The 18996-nt window shown below is 41.8% G+C and overlaps 1 protein-coding gene across 11 annotated transcripts in view; it reads left to right on the forward strand.

The window, feature by feature from the left end:
- RANBP3 (RAN binding protein 3) overlaps positions 1-18996 on the forward strand; it is a 174536-nt gene that overhangs the window by 35049 nt on the left and 120491 nt on the right. For 3 of the 11 annotated variants that reach the window (XM_043502856.1, XM_043502855.1, XM_043502857.1), the window contains exons 3-4: positions 13777-13827; positions 16959-17159. The exons of 3 other annotated variants lie outside the window; for them this stretch is intronic. In XM_043502856.1, coding sequence (XP_043358791.1) covers positions 13777-13827; positions 16959-17159 — 252 coding nt within the window. The remainder of the gene's footprint in view (positions 1-13776; positions 13828-16958; positions 17160-18996) is intronic. 5 more of the 11 variants (XM_038383710.2, XM_043502858.1, XM_038383711.2 and 2 more) reach the window with 2 other exon arrangements.

The following is an 18996-nucleotide window of genomic DNA, read 5'->3' on the forward strand; positions in this document are numbered from 1 at the left end:
CCACTTGTATTAAAAAAAAAAAAGGTATAAAATTGACTTTTGTTGCAACAAAATAAAAATAGAACAAAACAAAAAAAGTCACATGACACACACTGTACAACACAGGACAACATACATACATGGGTGAGGTTTTTCATAGGAGTGGGTGGGTGAGATTCTGTGGCCTGCGCTGTGCAGGCGGTCGGACTAGATGATCAGAATGGTCCCTTCTGACCTTAGTATCTATGAATCTACATAATAATAAAAAACAAATGGAGCCAGAATTCTATTTCTAATTATACAAAATAAGAGAAACAAAAATAAAAAATTAACACCTTTAAATAAACAAGTTATTACCTCTTTTATTTAAAACTTTTAATAAAAATTGATGCAACAAATTTGGCAAAAATAATTTTTTTATTAATTTAGTAACTTAAGGCATTTTTTATTGCTTTATATTAAACTTTATTTTAAAACTCTGGTATATAGAAATAAGGAAAGCCCATGTTTCAAATATTAGTTAGTGGTTAGCATTAGAAACAGAGTCTGCATTTTGTTGCTTGGCAACCATATCTTTAAGAAAGTTAGGAGTAATTCCAGCTGTTGCATTCCTGAAGGGTTAAAATTATTAACTTACTGGATTTATTTAAAGTTTTTACCTTGTTGTTTTGTTCTGTTTTGTTTGATTGTTGTTTTGTTCTGTTTTCAATTTCTTTATCTTTTGGAGGTTTCTGTAAAAACTATTACTTTTAAAACAGAGAGCAAGTAGAAGGTGGGGGGAGGGGAAGAACAACTTAGGAAGGTAGGGAGACCTGAGCCAAGAGAGAGTAACTCTATGAATGTATCTTCATAGGCAGCAGCAGCAGCAAGTTTAGCAAACTGAGAAGTTTTCCTTTATCCTAACAGGTATGTAAAAATATTTGAGAAAAGAGGTTATATTTTTAGCTCTGAGTGCAGAGTGTGATTCAGTAGGTCAAAGCAGTGGGGAACCCACACCCTGAGTTTTTATCCAGGCTCTGAGAGGAGAGTGGGGGTAGTTTACCTGTTCTGGTAAAACCTAAATTTGTTCCCTCAGTGTGTGTTGATTTTGTGTTCATGCCGAATGGATTGCAGGAGTGCCTTTACATGCTGTAGCTAACTGTTTTTGGGCAACTCCATATGTTAATGCATCAATTTTAGGTGTTAATCAACTCAGTTTTTTTAAGCTTGAAGTAAGGCTGTCAATTAATCGCAGTTAACTCATGCGATAAACTCAAAAAAATTAATCAAGATTAAAAAAATTAATCGAGATTAATCACGCTGTTAAACAGTAGAATACCAATTGAAATTTATTAAATATTTTGGGATGTTTTTCTACATTTTCAAATATATGTATTTCAGTTACAACACAGAATACAAAGTGTATAGTTCTCACTTTATATTCTTTTTGCTTACAAATATTTGCACTGTAAAAATAACCAAAAGAAATAGTATTTTACAATTCACCTCATACAAGTATTGTAGTGCAATCTCTTTATCATGAAAGGTTTCAGAGTAGCAGCCGTGTTAGTCTGTATTCGCAAAAAAAAAAAGGAGTACTTGTGGCACCTTAGAGACTAACAGATTTATTAGAGCATAAGCTTTCGTGAGCTACATCCAATGAAGTGAGCTGTAGCTCACGAAAGCTTATGCTCTAATAAATTTGTTAGTCTCTAAGGTGCCACAAGTACTCCTTTTCTTTTTATCATGAAAGTGAAACTTACAAATGTAGTGTTTTTTTGTTACATAACTGCACTCAAAATCAAAACAATGTAAAACTTTAGAGCCTACATGTCCACTCAGTCCCTACTTCTTGTTCAGCCAATTTCTTAAAAAGCAAGTTTGTTTACATTTATGGGAAATAATGCTGCTCACTTCTTAATTACAATGTCACCTGAAAGTGAGAACAGGCATTCACATGGCACTGTTGTAGCTGGTGTCAAAAGATATTTACATGCCAGATGCGCTAAAGATTCATATGCCTCTTCATACTTCAGCCATCGTTCCAGAGGACCTTCCATGCTGATGATTCTTGTTTTAAAAAAATAAATAAATAATGTGTTAATTAAATTTGTGACTGAACTCCTTGGGGGAGAATTGTATGTCTTCTGTTCTGTTTTACCTGCATTCTGCCATATATTTCATGTTATGGCAGTCTTGGATTATGAGCCCGCACATGTTGTTCATTTTAAGAACACTTTCACTGCTAATTTGACACAATGCAAAGAAGATACCAATGTGAAATTTCTAAAGATAGCTACAGCACTCGACCCGCTGTTTTAAGAATCTGAAGTGCCTTCCAAAATCTGAGAGGGATGAAGTGTGGAGCATGCTTTCAGAAGACTTAAAAGAGCAACACTCTGATGCGGAAACTACAGAATCCAAACCACCAAAAAGAAAATCAACCTTCTGCTGGTGGCATCTGACTCAGATGATGAAAATGAACATGCATCGGTCCGCACTGCTTCGAATCATTATCAAGCAGAACTTATCAGCATGGATGCATGTCCTCTGGAATGGTGGTTGAAGCATCAAGGGACATACGAATCTTTAGCACATCTGGCATGTAAATATCTTGCCATGCCGGCTACAACAGGGCCATGCGAATACCTGTTCTCTCTTTCAGGTGACATTGTAAACAAGAAGCAGGCAGCATTAACTTCTGCAAATGCAAACAAACTTGTTTGTCTGAGCAATTGGCTGAAGGTAGGACTGATTGGACGTGTAGGCGCTAAAGTTTTACATTGTTTTGTTTTTGAATGCAGGGTTTTTTTTTTTTTCACTTAATTCTACATTTGTAAGTTCAACTTTCATGATAAAGAGATTGCACTACAGAACTTGTATTAGGTGAATTGAAAAATACTTTTGTTTTTTACAGTGCAAATATTTGTAATCAAAAACAAATATAAAGTGAGCACTGTACACTTTGTATTCTGTGTTGTAATTGAAATCAATATACTTGAAAATGTAGAAATAATCCAAAAATATTTAAATAAACGGTATGCTATTATTGTTTAATTGCACAATTAATCACGATTAATCACGTGATAGTCCTAGTTTGAAGTTCTTTTTTTATTCACTTCCCTTCAGTCAAGTTGCACCTCCTGTCTCCTAATGAGCTCTGTGAATTGTTCAGTTTTTACTTCATCTGATTTACCAATTAAGTGAAAGTATTTGCTACTTCTTCCATTCTGACAGGCATCAGTCTAGGTCTGGTTTTGAGTTTTACCAGAACCTGGTTTTTGTCATAGAATCATAGAATATCAGGGTTGGAAGGGCCCTCAGGAGGTCATCTTGTCCAACCCCCGGCTCAAAGCAGGACCAATCCCCAACTAAATCATCCCAGCCAGGGCTTTGTCAAGCCTGATCTTAAAAACTTCTAAGGAAGAAGATTCCACCGCCTCCGTAGGTAACACATTCTAGTGTTTCACCACCCTCCTAGTGAAAAAGTTTTTCCTAATATCCAACCTAAATCTCCCCCACTGTAACTTGAGACCATTACTCCTCGTTCTGTCATCTGCTACTACTGAGAACAGTCTAGATCCATCCTCTTTGGAACCCCCTTTCAAGTAGTTGAAAGCAGGTATCAAATCCCCCCTCATTCTTCTCTTCCGCAGACTAAACAATCCCAGTTCCCTCAGCCTCTCCTCATAAGTCATATGGTGATGGTTGCAATTCAGTGGCCTCTGTTTCATTTTTAAATTTTACTAGGGCCACCTTTTTCCATTTCTGTCCCCCTTCTTCAGGCACAGAGTAGCTCCCTGAAGCCTGCTGTTGACCACAAATAATTACAACAGAAAATGGCACTTTTTTTTTTTTGGTAGGCTTTTTACAGCTGTTTTCAGTGTTTTATTCTGTTTCTGTGCTTACTGTTTCTGGGCTGTTTGCCACCCTGCAAGGGGAACAGGAGCATTCCAGGGTTCTAGCTTCTCCTGCTTCTTTTAATTCCTTCTTTGTTTCTGTTACTTGCCCTGCCAATTTTATGGCATGTTGTCTTAACCATTTAACAGCCATGGTTATAGTTTGCAATATTTTACATTTTAAGGCTACAGTCTCTGCCCTAGCCTTACAGATTCCATTACATGTTTCTTCCTCACTATATTTTTAAAATTCATATGGACCTCTTTTGCTAGCAGCCCAGCATGTCCATGCCATATCAAACTCTGGTCGATAACCACAGACTTGGTTCATAGTGAAGGAACTTGGTCAGGTTTATTGTCAATGAAGCATGGTATTGGTGCCTTATACTTGTATTGAGTGTACTCGTAGCACATATGCCCGTGACAGTGGACGCAGCTCAGTTAGTGGCAGGACTTCCCACTATCCCCTCGACTGGCCAAAGGTATGTCCCTTTGAGACTCCATTTTACAAACAAGTTAACATACCTCCCCTCTTACATAGTTAGTTGACACACTTGGGTGGAGCTGGTTTTCACCTATCATCTTGTATGTCTCTATTCATCTCACTGTCATCCTGACCTTATCTTTAGGATGGGTCATCGTGTTCCTGTTATCTTTAGGGAATGTGTTGGTATCGGGGTGTTCTAGTACCACCCTTCTGGAATGTGTTTGTGTGAATGCTCTGTGCCTACCACCTCTTAGGAATGTGTTTTGGCAATATCAGCCCTGTTCTTGCCAGATTCTGTGAGCAGGGCCTGCCTCTAGCTCACAGACTGATTTTTGCTTTATATCAGCAAATGTGTGATCGCTACTTTAGCTCAAGCCTCTGATACAAGGGCTTATGTTTCAGGCCCTCTTCCTACTATACCTCCATTCACCCTTGTGCCTGCAGGGGTTGGGTGTCACTATCTCGCACCTGTGCAGGGGAACTCTCTACAATTTCACACTCATGGCCCTGCTCGCTCACCAACTAACCATGAGTGTGGGAGCCACCCCATGGCAGGAACTGATTTTCATTTACACCAAGACCCTCTTACATCATTCTGGGGAAAAGGAGATTTAGTGCAAATGAGAATGAGGCCCTTTGTAATTTTATAAATGTGGTGTTCTTAAAGAGAATGTAGTGGTAGTGTAAGGTGCTGGATTAATGGTCCTGGAGTTCAAATTCCTCTTATTTATTCATTTTATATAGTTATTGAGCTTTATCCTTGTTATCTGATATACATAAGTTATTTCTTTAGCAATTGTATCACTTAGTCAAAATTATTATAATAGCTTGTGTTCGTGAACAATATGAAAAATGTATAAAAAATCTGCTAGCTAGAGGGTTTGCTGTATTAGAGGCTGAAAAGCAATTTTTAAAAAATGGTGTGGAGGAAAGGAGACAACAGTGGGGTTCAAGGGACAGCCTCATTGTGAGAAGTCAGTCCCCTTTTCCTTAAGGTGGTGGAAAGAGTGAGGTGTGCTGGGATTTCTACTAGCCCACTTTCCTGGGACTCAACTTGTGGGATTCATTTGTTCATATAAGATTACATGGGGGAGGGATAGCTCAGTGATTTGAGCATTGGCCTGCTAAACCCAGGGTTGTGAGTTCAATCCTTGAGGGGGCCATTTAGGGATCTGGGGCAAAAATTGGGGATTGGTCCAGCTTTGAGCAGGGTGTTGGACTAGATGACCTCCTGAGATTCTGTGATTTCTATGATTATGGCTGGTAGGTGATTTCTGTCAGATAGCACCTAGAAGGAGAAGGCAACTATGCTCTCTTTTGTGCATACGCATTTCCCCCCGCTACCTTCAGAGCCCCTTGATTCTTGGGGCCAAGGTTGTGAGATCCACAACTCTACTGCTTTCCAACTGTATGACGGCTGCAAGGAAAGGAGTTTTTGCTTCTCTTACCTCTCTTGCTGTCTGCTGGCTGGTATGTGTGATGTTTGAATGAGGTGGGGGAGAAGGAGGGCCTCCATTATTCTATTTGTCCAGTCTCTGCTTTTAGGGTCTTCGTTCCATTAATTTTCTGCAGTTGCTCATAAGTTTCCCAAGAAGGAGCAGAATTAAATGGGTATGATTTTGCTAGGTTTACTGTCCACAGCATTTTGAATAGCAGCATCAAAACTGACTACAAATGTCTTGTTAATTTCACTCTTTTAATGCGTGGCAACGTTGTGAATAGTCTTGACAGAATTAGGTTTTTATTTTTTATAAGGTTTACTGATTATTTTTTAAAAAGAACAGGAATACTTGTGGCACCTTAGAGGTTAACAAATTTATTAGAGCATAAGCTTTCATGGGCTACAGCCCACTTCATTGGATGCATAGAATGGAACATATAGTAAGAAGATAGATATATATAGATCTAGATATACACACACACACACACACACACACACACACACACACACACACACACACACACACAGAAGTTGGAAGTTGCCATACAAACTGCAAGAGGCTAATTAGTTAAGATGAGTTATTATCAGCAGGAGAAAAAAACTTTTGTAGTGATAATCAAGATGGCCCATTTAGACAAGTTGACAAGAAGGTGTGAGGATACTTAACTGAGGGAAATAGATTTAATATGTGGAATGACCCAACCACTCCCAGTCTCTATTCAAACCCAAGTTAATGGTATCTAGTTTGCATATTAATTCAAGCTCAGCAGTTTCTCATTGGAATCTGTTTTTGAAGCTTTTCTCTTGCAAAATTGCCACCCTTAAATCTTTTACTGAATGGCCAGAGAGGCTGAAGTGTTCTCCTACCGGTTTTTGAATGTTATGATTCCTGATGTCAGATTTGTGTCCATTTATTCTTTTGCGTAGAGTCTGTCCAGTTTGGCCAATGTACATGGCAGAGGGACATTGCTGGCGCATGATGGCATATATCACGTTGGTAGATGTGCAGGTGAACGAGCCCCTGATGGCATGGCTAATGCGATTAGGTCTTGTTATGGTGTCACTTGAATACATTTGTGGACAGAGTTGGCGTCGGACTTTGTTGCAAAGATAGGTTCCTGGGTTAGTGGTTCTGTTGTGTGGTGTGTGGTTGCTGCAGAGTGTTTGCTTCAGGTTGGGGGGCTGTCTGTAAGCAAGGGCTGGTCTGTCTCCCAAGATCTGTGAGAGTGAGGGATCATTTTTCAGGATAGGTTATAAATAGATGATGCGCTGGAGAGGTTTTAGTTGGGGGGGCCGAAGGTGACTGCGAGTGGCGTTCTGTTATTTTCTTTGTTGTGCCTGTCCTGTAGTAGATGACTTCTGGGTACTCTTCTGGCTCTGTCAATCTGTTTCTTCACTTCAGCAGGTGGGTATTGTAGTTTTAAGAATGCTTGATAGCGATCTTGTAGGTGTTTGTCTCTGTCTGAGGGATTGAAACAAATGTGGTTGTATCTTAGAGCTTGGCTGTAGACAATGGATCGTGTGGTGTGTCCTGAATGGAAGCTGGAGGCATGTAGGTAAATGTAGCGGTCAGTAGGTTTCCGGTATAGGATGGTGTTTGTGTGACCATCACTTATTAGCACAGTAGCGTCCAGGAAATGGACCCTTTGTGTGAATTGGTCTAAGCTGAGGTTGATGGTGGGATGGAAATTGTTGAAATCATGGTGAAATTCCTCAAGGGCTTCTTTTCCATGGGTCCAGATGATGAAGATGTCATCAATATAGCGCAAGTAGAGTAGGGGTGTTAGGGGACGAGAGCTAAGGAAGCGTTGTTCTAAGTCAGCCATAAAAATGTTGGTATACTGTGGGATGTACCGCATGGCAGTGCCATTGACTTGAAGGTATACATTGTCCCCAAATGTGAAATAGTTGTGGGTGAGGACAAAGTCACAAAGGTCAGCCACCAGGTTTGCCGTGAGATTATTGGGGATACTGTTTCTGATAGCTTGGACTACAGTCCATCTTTATGTGGAATGTTTGTGTAGAGGGCTTCTCATCCATAGTGGTCAGGATGGTGTTTTCTGGAAGATCACCGATGGATTGTAGTTTCCTCAGGAAGTCAGTGGTATCTCAAAGATAGCTGGGAGCGCTGGTAGCGTAGGGCCTGAGGAGAGAGTCAAAAAGGCTGACAAAGGAGGTGCTGTCATCATCATGAATAAGTTGGAATGTGAACAAGAGGCTGCTAGGCAGCTCTCTAACTCCACATTCTACAGGCTATTATCCTCTGATACCACTGAGGATTACCAAAAGAAACTACACCATCTTCTCAAGAAACTCCCTGTGCAGACACATGCCTAGAACCCCGACCAGGGGTATTCTATTTGCTACCCAAGATCCATAAATCTGGAAATCCTGGACACCCCATCATCTCAGGCATTGGCACCCTAACAGCAGGATTGTCTGGCTGTGTGGTCTCTCTCCTCAGGCGCTACGCCCTCCTTCATCTCAGAGTCTAAGGCCTAGCGCCCTCATCCGTCAAAGTGCATCTAGCAGCCATATCAACCTTCCTCCCGCCTGTCCAGGGCCACACAGTATTTTCTCACGCCATGACCGGTCGATTCCTTAAGTGCTTAGATCTCATCTTTCCTTATGTTAGGCCCCCTGTTCCTTAGTGGGACCTGAACTTGGTTCTGGCCAGGCTGATAGGGCCTCTATTTGAGCCGCTTGCCACATGGTCCCACCTTTCATGGAAAGTAGCCTCTCTTGTGGCAATCACGTCTGCTAGGAGGGTCTCAGAGCTCCAGGCCCTGACCTCCTAACGCCCGTATACGGTATTTCATAAAGATAAGGTTCAGCTCCACCCACACCCTTCGTTCCTCGCCAAGGTGGTCTCCACCTATCATATGAACCAAGACATTTTCCTTCTGGTGCTCTGTCCCAAGCCTCACGCATCTAGTGAGGAATGCTGTCTCCACATGCTAGATGTGAGACGGGCCCTGGCTTTTTACCTGGAATGAACAAAACATTTCAGGAAGTCTTCACAGCTGTTCATCACTATGGCCGAACGAATGAAGGGTAGACCGATCTCCACTCAGTGGCTCTCCAGCTGGATCACTTCATGTATCCGTACTTGTTATGACCTGGCGGGGGTTCCCCCGGCACTGATTGTGACAGCACACTCGACAAGGGCGCAAGCCTCGCTGGCCTCCTTTCTGGCTCATGTCCTTATTCAGGACATTTGTAGGGCTGCTACATGGTCATCAGTCCACACGTTCACCTCGCACTGTGCGATTGTCTCCCAATCCAGGGAGGACGCCGGGTTCGGCAGGGCAGTGCTCTGTCCTGAGTGTCTGTGAACTCCTACTTACCTCCAAAAGGTATAGCTTGGGAATCACCTACTGTGGAATGCACATGAGCAATCACTCAAAGAAGAAAAGACAGTTACCTTTTCCATAACTTGTGTTCTTGAAGATGTGTTGCTCATGTCTATTCCACATCCCACACTCCTTCCCCACTGTCGGAGTTTTCCAGCAAGAAGGAATTGAGGGTCGGGGGAACGTGCAGCACCCCTTATACCGTGCCATGGTAGTGCCACTCCAGGGGTCGCTAGGGGTGCTCCCCTATGGGTACTGCTAGGGGAAGAACTTCAGGCATGTGGCAAGCACGGACACCTACTGTGGAATGGACATGAGCAACACATCTCGAAGAGCACCAGTTACAGAAAAGGTAACTATATTTTCCTGCCCTGATGTCTTGCAGATTAAAGACACAAACAAACAAACAAACAAAAAACATAGTGGATGTGAATGCATGCAGACAAATGAATATGGACCAGCAATATTACGTGGAGTGTAGTTTAAAAATAAAATAACTGGGGTAGCGGTAGGGAGTAGGGAAAGGAAAGAAGGGAAAGAGGAGAATTGCATATCGCTTGCCAAACCACGATTAACAGGATGTCTGTTGTAGGTATCATTGCAGTGGGGAACCCTAAGGAGGGATTTTAGTTGGGAGTTTTTTCCATGCATGAGAAAAAGAGAAGTGATGTTTAAGGGAGAAACTGACTGGTACGTAGCAAAGGCTGGGAATACTAGCAGAGCAAAGGGAGAGGGCTGACTTCTCAATAGGTTACTAGGTAAGCTAAGATTGGCATAGATATGAAGGGCTTTAAGAGTAAAGACATACTTTTATTTGTGGAGGCAAAGGGGGAGTCAGTGCTGGGACTCGGAGTGGGAGAAGGGGTTAATATGGTTAGAGTGACATGCCAGGAAGATAATTTTAGCAGCAGTATAGTGAATACGCTCTGAGAGCAGAGACTCTGAAATTTGGCCAGAAAGAGGGCATTTCAGACTTGAGTGAGAACAGTTTCATTGGAATGGGTGAGAGCAGAAGCCAGATCAGCGAGGACCAATAATGGAATTAGATGGTAATGCCAGATGGCACTTGTATACTGCACATTCAGTTACTTTGAAGAGGAAAGATACAACAGATTTGGGGCAGTAATTCAAACTGAACACAGTAATTCAGTGGTGGTCTCCCTCCCCAATGCTATATTCAGAGATTTTGCCTCCCTAGTTCTACTTGAAATTCCCCCCTTAATATATGCAAGCATCATTTTTAATTATTTTTCACTCTTGCATTGCACTGGGAACTCATGTTCAGTTGGCTTTCCTCCATGCCCCCTGAATCCTTTTTAGAGATCCTGCTTTCTAAGATACGGTTCCCCATTCTATAAATTATGTCCCAATTCTTTGTTCTTAGATGTATTACTTTGCATTTGGTCTTATTAAAATGCTTGTAGGATTCTTCCAGCTTACCAAGCGATTCAGATAGTTCTGTATAAGTGACCTGGTTTTGTCATCATTTGCCACTCCACCAATCTTTTGTGCAATCTGTGACCTTTATCAGCAATGGTTATAGAATTACTTCTAGCTCACTTATTAAAAAGTATAGAGTAGCATTAGGAAATGAACAGATTCCTGCAGTTCTCCACAGAACCATATCCAATTAATGATAAGTCACCATTAGCAGTTATATTTTGAAATCAGCCAATATTGAACCAAACCTGTAGTCTTATCAAAAAATGGTAGTTTTCTTGACAAGACCGTTTTCCATAAAACAGTGGTGATGGGCATTAATTATGTTACCATCCCTCAGTTCTTTGTCTCATCAGCTGTTCTGTTCTTTTGTCCAGGACTGATGTCCGACTAATGCCACTAGATTAATACTAGTCACAACGTTAGCTTTTTTGCAGTCCTCTTCAACTTTCCCAGTATTACAAGATTTATTAAAAATCTATTAAATATCTGGAGCTGCTGATTTAAAAATATTTAACTTTTGTAGATGCTATGTAACTTAGTCATTTGCAGTGTTGTTGTAACAGTGTTGGTCCCAGGATATTAGAGAGACAAGGTAGGTGAGGGAATATCTTTTATTGGACGAACTTCTGTTGGTGAGAGAGACAAGCTTTCGAGTTGCACAGAGCTCTTCTTCAGGTCTTTGTCATTCTTAGTGATTGTTTATTTGCTGGAATACAAAATACTTAATAATATGTATGCATAACCCTTCATGTATACAGACCAGCAATATTTAACACTCTTGCTTTTTCTTCATCATTGACAATTCTGTGATCTCTATCTAATGATGGATTTTTACTGGTATTGGGACTACTTTTGTTTCTGATATTTTAAAAAAAACAAAAACACACTTTCTTATTCATAAAAAGAAAAGGAGTACTTGTGGCACCTTCAAGACTAACAAATTTATTTGAGCATAAACTTTCGTGAGCTACAGCTCACTTCATCAGATGCATTCAGTGGATCCTCCTTTTCTTTTTGCGGATACAGACTAATACGGCTGCTACTCTGAAACCTTTCTTATTCATGATACTACTGGCCAGGGATTTTTCACTGATATCTTTAATCTTCCCTTTTATTAATTGTCTGCATTTCTGTTACTGTGAATCTACTGATGTTACCATTTATGTTGTGGTAGCTCCTAAAGGCCATAATCTGGTTAGGCCAAGTTGTACTAGGAGCTGAACAGATGTAATAAATGAGCGTCTGTGCCTCAAAGAGCTTAGTCTGAAAAACAAGACATAGCAGATTGACAAGACAAATGGTCTGCATTGGGGGATGCAGGGGAAAAAAGGTGATGATAGATGTGTGCAGTTCTTAGCCAGTTAGTAGCAGTGATCACAACTTCTCACCTGCCTATTCTTTATCAGGTAGTAGTTGTATGTGTGCATTCCAGCAGAGGTGAGTTTTGAGGAGGAATTTGAAGAAGGAAAGGTGATGGTTTTTGCAGATTTTGATTGGGAGCTTTTCCTAAGGGTGGTATAAGAAAAAGCATAAAAGTGCTTGTTGAAGAAATAGGTGGTGGATGTTAACATCATCATTAGAACAGAAAAGGTGGGACTCAGCCTGATGAGAGGAAAATTGTGGAGGGGTTTGAAAGTAAGGATGAGAAATTTTGTGCTTGATGCAGGTGAAGTGGTGAAGCCCTTGGAGAGGTGTCAAGAGTGGATGTTGATATAGGTGGAGACCAAGAGCCAGGAAGATGATTGTAGTAGCAGCACTTTAAATAGATCTAAGAAGTTGAGATTGCAGTACTGAAGGGGTCAGAGAAGAAAGTTCAGGTCTTGGAGATCTTCAGGAAGAAACAGTAAGATTTAAACATGGCTTGGATGTGTGGGTCACTGGAGAGGTTCAGATCAAAGATGAAGCCAAAACTATGGCCTATAGTGACAAGTAAGATAGTGGTGATGTCCATCATCTCTGATAATGGTAAGAGGGGAGGGCTTTGAGGGAAAAGCCGTTTCAGGTGAGGGCTAGGCACCAGGAGGAGTTTCGATGGAGGGAGATCTGCATAGAGATATCAGTCAGTGCCACGTATGTAGCCAGTCAAAGAACTATGATGTGATTGGAATAACAGAGACTTGGTGGGGTAGCTCACATGACTGGAGCACTGTCATGGATGGGTATAAACTGTTCAGGAAGGACAGGCAAGGGAGGAAAGGTAGAGGAGTTGCATTGTATGTAAGAGAGCAGAACGATTGCTCAGAGCTCCAGTATGAAACTGGAGAAAAGCCTGTTGAGAGTCTTTGGGTTAAGTTTAGAAATAAGAGCAACAAGGCTGATGTCATAATGGGCGTGTGCTATAGACCGTCGGACCAGGAGGATGAGGTAGATGCGGCTTTCTACAGGCAATTAACTGAAGTTTCCAGAACACAGGGCCTGGTTCTAATGGGGGACTTCAATCACTCTGACATCTCCTGGGAGAGCAATACAGCAAAGCACAGACAATCCAGGAAGTTTTTGGAGAGTGCTGGGGGCAATTTCCTGATGCAACTACTGGAGGAACCAACCAGGGGCCGTTCTCCTCTTGACCTGCTGCTTACAAACAGGGAAGAATTGGTAGGGGAAGTAGAAGTGGGTGGCAACCTAGGCAGCAGTGACCATGAAATGGTTGAGTTCAGGATCCTGAAAAAAGGAAGAAAGGAGAGTAGCAAAATACAGACTCTGGACTTCAGAAAAGCAGACTTTGACTCCCTTAGGGAACTGATGGGCAGAATCCCCTGGGAGGTTAATATGGGGGGGGAAAGGAGTCCAGGAAAGCTGGCTGTATTTTAAAGAAGCCTTATTGAGGTGCAGGAATGTGCAGAAAGAATAGCAAATATGGCAGACGACCAGCTTGGCTTAACAGTGAAATCTTCAGTGATCTTAAACACAAAAAGAAAGCTTACAAAAAGCGGAAACTTGGACAGATGACTAGGGAGGAGTATAAAAATATTGCTCGAGCATGCAGGGGAGTAGTCAGGAAAGCCAAAAGACAACTGGAGTTGCAGCTAGCAAGGGATGTGAAGGGTAACAAGAAGGGTTTCTACAGGTATTTTAGCAATAAGAAAAAGGTCAGGGAAAGTGTGAGACCCTTAATGAATGGGGGAGGCAACCTAGTGACAGATGATGTGGAAAAAGCTGAAGTACTCAATGCTTTTTTTGCCTCTGTCTTCAAAGGCAAGGTCAGTTCCCACACTGCTGTCCTGGGCAACACAGTATGGGGAGGAGGTGAGCAACCCTCAGTGGTGAAAGAACAGGTTAAGGACTATTTAGAAAAGCTGGACATGCAGAAGTCCATGGGTCCAGATCTAATGCATGCGAGGGTGCTGAGGGAGGTGCCTGATGTGATTGCAGAGCCATTGGCCATTATCTTTGAAAACTCGTGGCGATCAGGGGAGATCCTGCACATTTGGAAAAAGGCAAATAGAGTGCCCATCTTTAAGAAAGGGAAGGAGGAGAACCCGGGGAACTACAGACAGGTCAGCTTCACCTCAGTCCCTGGAAAAATCATGGAGCAGGTCCTCAAGGAAATGATTTTGAAGCACTTGGAGGAGAGGAAGGTGATCAGGAACAGTCAACATGGATTCACCTAGGGAAAGTCATGCCTGACCAACCTGATTGCCTTCTATGATATAACTGGCTCTGTGGATATGGGGAAAGCAGTGGACGTGATATATCTTGACTTTAGCAAAGCATTAGATATGATCTCCCACAGAATTCTTGCCAGCAAGTTAAAAAAGTATGGATTGGATGAATGGACTATAAGGTGGATAGAAAGATGGCTAGATTGTCAGGCTCAGTGGAAAGTGATCAACAGCTCAATGTCTAGTTGGCAGCCGGTGTCAAGCGGAGTGCCCCAGAGGTCGGTCCTGGGGCCGGTTTTGTTCAACATCTTTATAAATGATTTGGATGATGGGATGGATTGCACCCTCAGCAAGTTCGCAGATGACACTAAGCTGGGTGGAGAGGTTGATACTCTGGAGGGTAGGGATAGGGTCCAGAGTGACCTAGACAAATTGGAGGATTGGGCCAAAAGAATTCTGATGAGGTTCAACAAGGAGAAGTGCAGAGTCCTGCACTTAGGACGGAAGAATCCCATGCACTGCTACAGGCTGGGGACTGACTGGCTAAGCAGCAGTTCTGCAGGAAAGGACCTGGGGATTACAGTGGATGAGAAGCTGGATATGAGTCAGCAGTATGCCCTTGTTGCCAGGAAGGCTCATTTGAGCTGCATATTTTAGGAGCATTGTCATCAGATCGAGGGTTGTGATTATTCCCCCTCTATTCGGCACTGGTGAGGCCACATCTGGAGTATTGTGTCCAGTTTTGGGCCCCCCACTACAGAAAGGATGTGGACAAGTTGGAGAGAGTCCAACGGAGGGCAACAAAAATTATCAGGGGGCTGGGGCACATGTACTTATGAGGAGAGGCTGAAGGAACTGAGGTTCTTTAGTCTACAGAAGATAAGAGTGAGGGGGGATTTGATAGCAGCCTTCATCTACCTGAAAGGGGGTTCTAAAGAGGATGGATCTAGATTGTTCTCAGTGGTAGCAGATGACAGAACAAGGAGCAATGGTCTCGAGTTGCAGTGGGGGAGGTTGAGGTTGAATATTAGGAAAAACTATTTCACTAGGAGGGTGGTGAAGCACTGGAATGGGTTACCTACGGAGGTGGTGGACTCTCCATCCTTAGAAGTTTTTAAGGTCAGGCTTGACAAAGCACTGGCTGGGATGATTTAGTTGGGGTTAATCCTGCTTTGAGCAGGGAGTTGAAAGAGACCTCAGGAGGTCATCCGTTCCAACTCTAATTTTCTATGATTCTATGTGGATGAGATCATCCAGAGATAGGGTATAAAGGAACAATAGGAGAGGGGAACTGAGGCATTTCCCTTTTTTCCACTTGTTATTTACATTTGGAATGTTTATTTTACAACCATAAGGGCTAAACATAATTGCCTTTTCAAGCCCTAAGTGGAACGGGAGGGAAGGGTAGGGGAGGGGAAAGTGCATCAAAATGCTGTAATTCTTTAAATTTTTGGGTGTAAATAAAGTGCTTCTCCACTTCTTTCTTCCTAATTTCCTTGACTATTTCAAATTGGTGTTTGGGTTTGGCAGTCTTTTTGTATTTAAAATAAAGCTTTGATTTTGAAAACTTAAAACACCCCAGTATCCTGACGATTTCTTAGCAAAACCTTGTCTTTCAGATGAGACATAAAATAAAAGTTTTGTCCTCTTATGGGTCATTTACAATCCAATTCACTTTTCACAAAAGTAGAGATGTAGTTTGCATATTTACATTGTGCTTGCCTAAAATAAACCCTATTGTTTCAGTTGTGTATAGCATTCTTGACTTAATGTAATGTTCCTCAGTGCTCTTAAATAGTTTTTTTGTTTGACCTGGAAGGTGGCTGCATTTCAGTGGTGGATGAAATGATCCTGTAGTTGTGTAACATCTGATGTTTGAGAATGGCTTTGAATTCTAAAGGATGTGAGGTGCTGTTTAAATAAAACATGGTAGTGATGGTAGTTTCTTATTAAATACACTTGGTCTAGAAGAAGGGTTCTCTTCTGTTGACTGCTTTGTAAGAGAGATCCAGCCATTGCTACATCTACCCTACAAAATCTCAAATCTTTGCATTGCTTGCGAAATTTTGTTGTTCTACAGATGGAGAACTGAGAGACAGGAAAATTAAGTGATTTGACCAAGATCATTCAGGGACTCTATGGCAGAGGTGGAACTGAACCCAGATTTCCTAATTATAAGATCCTTTTTCCTCTAGTAATGATGTAACATAATTTAATGTAAATTCAAAGAAAAGACTGTCTGCCTCTGTTTTTCAGAGAATGCATTGACACATGAACGCAAAAGTGTTTGTTTTGCGAATATTGATATATTATGTTTAAAAACCAACGAATACTACTCTTAAGCTGCATAGCCTGTAACAGTGGAATAATCCATTATTTCCAGCAATTGTCTGTTTGCTAATCGTTTCTCCTGAGTTGTTCCCACTAGGTAGGTAGAAGCTGTCAATCAAGGCTCAACAAAGGGAGAAACTAAACTCCAATAACCCTATAGATCGGGAGGTTGGGGCTGGCAGAAAAGCGGTTTTGGTTAGAGGGCACTAGTAGTTTTGGCTGCCTTTTTAAAGTGTATTTACTCCATCTGATGCTTATTTGATGGGGGACTAATTCAGTTATAGGTTCTTACCTGTTTTATGCTGTCTTTCATTGGAGCAACAACTTCTGCCAGATCACAAAAATGGTGAAGGTAAAAAAGGATTAGTAAATCCTGTCACTTGGACAACTACTCCATCATGTTGCAGCCTTGCATTGAAGGGACACTGTCTTTTTTGCTCCCAGTCCCCTGCAGAGCAAAAAGGTTTGTCGGATTCAGGCGAGGACCCACAGGGAGAGGCTGAGTCCCCCCACGGTGGTATGGGTCACACAGAATCAGCTGGTGAGCGCGACTTTGAGCTTCCTGCTCCCGCTGTTGCCTCAGTCAGTACTCTGATTCCTGCTTCTGAAGCCCAGCTTGCTCCTATTCAACAAGAACTGGCAGGGGTAAGTGCGAACCTACCGAGTACTTCTGCTGCTGAGGGGATTTAATTTTTTTAAAATTCTGTCCATTTCCCTAAAGGGGCTAAGTGATTGCTGTTAACTTTAGGTAATAAGTCTCATTGTTAATAGTTTTCCCAGTTTCTGTATTACTCCCTCCAAAGCCAGTAGTTCAGTTGGTAGAAATAGAAGTTCTTCTATAATGGGACCCTTTTAGTAGGGAGAGTTTTAAGAGACCTGTCCTTTATCAAAAATCTCTTCAAAGGGTAAAAAGAGATGCAGTGCTTCCAGGAGCAAGAATTTTCCCAATCCAGAACGGGAGGTGGGAGGGGGAGTTCACAATAATCTAAAAAGCAATGGAAATAGCTATTGTCCAGTTATCTTTGAAAGAAGGGGATTTTTCTGACAGTAGGTCATAATCCTCCAGTATAACAAAGCAAGAAGAGCTAAAGAGCATGTCACTCATCCGTTTTAGAGGATGTAATTCAGAAGCTGAAAGAGAATTTCCTAATGCAGGCAGAAGAGTGAAACTGTACATTTGTTTAAAAAAAAAATTAAGTTCAGTTCCGAAAAGTAGGTAAAGTTTTGGCTTTGTTGGCTAAAGACTGTGATCCTTGCAGAGAAGGAGAGACTATTTTCAGAAAGATCAAATGGACAGACTGGTGTTACCATGTGTTCTGTCAAAGCTATTATAGTATAGCGCTTGGAGACAAAGGACAGTACACCAATTTGGACAAAACTGAAAAGTCCTTAATAAGAGAGTCTCTGTAAAGCCTTTTTATGAGATGCATCTGTGAAAATGCAGAGATTTTCAGATGGGCTGTATGTTCAAATACAATTGCTAAATATCATTAGCTGAGACAATGGAAAGCTGATACCCAAATGAAATAGTTGCTAGTATCCCTAAATTGGCCAGGAAAAGATTCTTTGGACAGTCCTTCAAGAAAGTGAAGCCCAGAGAAAAGAAAATAGCAACGTTATCTGTCAAACTCTTTTAGAGTTCAAGTTCTTTATAAAATCTAAATAGTCCTATTGTCTAATTAAGGCCAATTAACCCAGAGTTTGAATAGATTCTGGACATGCAAGAACAGTTTTTGGAGTCAGCATCTGGAAGAGAGATCATACAGGAGTTGGGTCTCCAAGCGGACTCTGACGGCTAATCGTCCTTTGTGACTATCATCAGAGCTTTCAAAGAACCCTCAGGATGACGGGAGCTATTTACTCACTTCTGTGGGGGAGAATGACATTCAGCAATGGCCAATAATTGACCTCTGGAAGTAGGTTCTATCAAATACTCTCAGGATTCCACTTGATTCCTAGTACAAGATACAATTAACCTCTTGCCTCAAAATATACTACAGAACTCCTAGCTTTTTTCTGTGCATCTTCTGAGTGCTGTTATCACTAAATTCCTGGTTCCATCATAGGCTTTCAGAACATAATTCATCATTCATGTCCCCGAGAAGGCTGGTGAACTAAGGCTAATTCTAGACCTGGAGGAATTGTAAGTAATGTTGATCTGGCAGTGCACCTAGCACTACTATTACCTGTAGAGACAGACAGACTTTGGCTAGGTTCCCTGTTTGTCAAGTTTACCCTTGGTATCATGGGGATGGAGGGCTTTGAGAGCTGGTTTCAGTTCCTTGATTTTCTGCTAGTCGTCTGGCCCAGGTTAGTGTACACCAGAGGCTGCTCTAATCTGCATCAGTTTGCAACAGTGCCCAAGGGATCATCTGCTAGCTGAATTTAGCTGGAGGAAAGTGTGCTCAGGTCTCTCCTTTCCACTCTCTGCACCTGAGGCTGCAGGGCATGTGGCATGGTAACTAGCTATATAAGCTCAACT

The sequence above is a fragment of the Dermochelys coriacea genome, chromosome 25, assembly GCF_009764565.3.
Source record: "Dermochelys coriacea isolate rDerCor1 chromosome 25, rDerCor1.pri.v4, whole genome shotgun sequence".
In the NCBI taxonomy this organism is placed as follows: domain Eukaryota; kingdom Metazoa; phylum Chordata; order Testudines; family Dermochelyidae; genus Dermochelys; species Dermochelys coriacea.